At 41.9% G+C, this 1133-nt stretch overlaps 1 protein-coding gene across 1 annotated transcript in view; it reads left to right on the forward strand.

Annotated features, from left to right (window-relative positions):
* The window catches only part of LOC121813676, a gene marked incomplete at its 5' end in the record, with an annotated part of 8837 nt that extends 7710 nt beyond the window's left edge, over positions 1 to 1127 (forward strand). The window contains 3 exon segments of the mRNA XM_042217570.1: positions 224 to 303; positions 425 to 448; positions 690 to 1127. Coding sequence (XP_042073504.1) covers positions 224 to 303; positions 425 to 448; positions 690 to 1050 — 465 coding nt within the window. The 3' untranslated portion in view covers positions 1051 to 1127.
* Between the last annotated feature and the right edge of the window lie 6 nt (positions 1128 to 1133).

Below are 1133 nucleotides of genomic sequence, written 5' to 3' on the forward strand. Positions count from 1 at the left end.
TGTTTGCACTTATTTTCCATTTGCAGTTTTAAAACACCAAGATTTTTTTTCTTTGCCTTGTACTATCGTAGAGGGCAGTAAAGAAACTCGCCAGGACCTCTGTCCTGTTACTTTCACAAATTGGGCCTGTAGCGCACCCTTTGAGTACCACTGTGTTGCTCAAATATCCTCAGGAAGAAAACAATTGTACTGTCACTGATGTAATATCTTTCTGTTTTCTCAGATATGCATTGAGATGGCTGAACCTGGTGGATTAACACAGGTGATGGAGAGCAATGTCACCAAGGACTATTTATCTTCTTGGTAAGTGTGTCCCACAATCAGAAGTGAGACAAAGAGGAAATTGATTTTAGATTGTGTGTTTTTTTCTTTAAAGTGTCCTCATGCTTGTCTGACCTTGTGCTTTTTTCTCTCCTCTTCATAGGAGTAAAGTCGGACGTATTGAGTCGTGAGTATCTTTCATTTTCAGGTTTAGTGGCAGAGTCAAAACAGTCATGATGACTGCTGCACTCCTCAAGGTTGTGCTATAGTAAACAGTTCCCAAAGATGCAAAAAGAGAAGAGTGTAATTTAGACATAAGCAACTCTAGATTAGAAATTTGAAATGGAATTTCTTATTTCACATTAACATTTTGTGACAACAAACTTCTTTTCATAGTAACCTACTGGCATCTTTGCTTTTAAATTCAGTTTGAAGAGTCTGAAACAGCATCTGCAAGACTCGGGTGAGAACACACTTAACCTCGAACTGGAAACAGAGAAGGCCGCAGAATCGACCGCTGTCCCGCAGCCAAGTGAGGAAGGCCAGAAAGCAGCAGTGAAGGAAGAGGGGCCACCACAAACTTTGGTCACTACTCCTGATGCAAACGCCGCCCCCGCCGCTTCTAGCGCTGCTCCTTCAGCAACAAGCCCAGTCAAGTCTGAGGAAAAAGACTCAAAACTTCCTCACATCAATGAGGACGTTTTCATGGCCATTACAGCAGCGCTTCGTGAGCATAGAGAGAGTCGAGAAAGTAGGGCACAGAGCAAGGACAGAGAGGTAACACTTTAAATTTCACTGTGTTGTCCCAAAATATCTTAAGACACTAAAAGCCTTATGTTGGAGATTACATGTGAGCATTGTATAGTAGTACA

The sequence above is a fragment of the Haplochromis burtoni genome, unplaced genomic scaffold (genome assembly GCF_018398535.1).
Source record: "Haplochromis burtoni strain Fernald_Lab_line unplaced genomic scaffold, NCSU_Asbu1 Contig_2234, whole genome shotgun sequence".
Lineage (NCBI taxonomy): Eukaryota > Metazoa > Chordata > Actinopteri > Cichliformes > Cichlidae > Haplochromis > Haplochromis burtoni.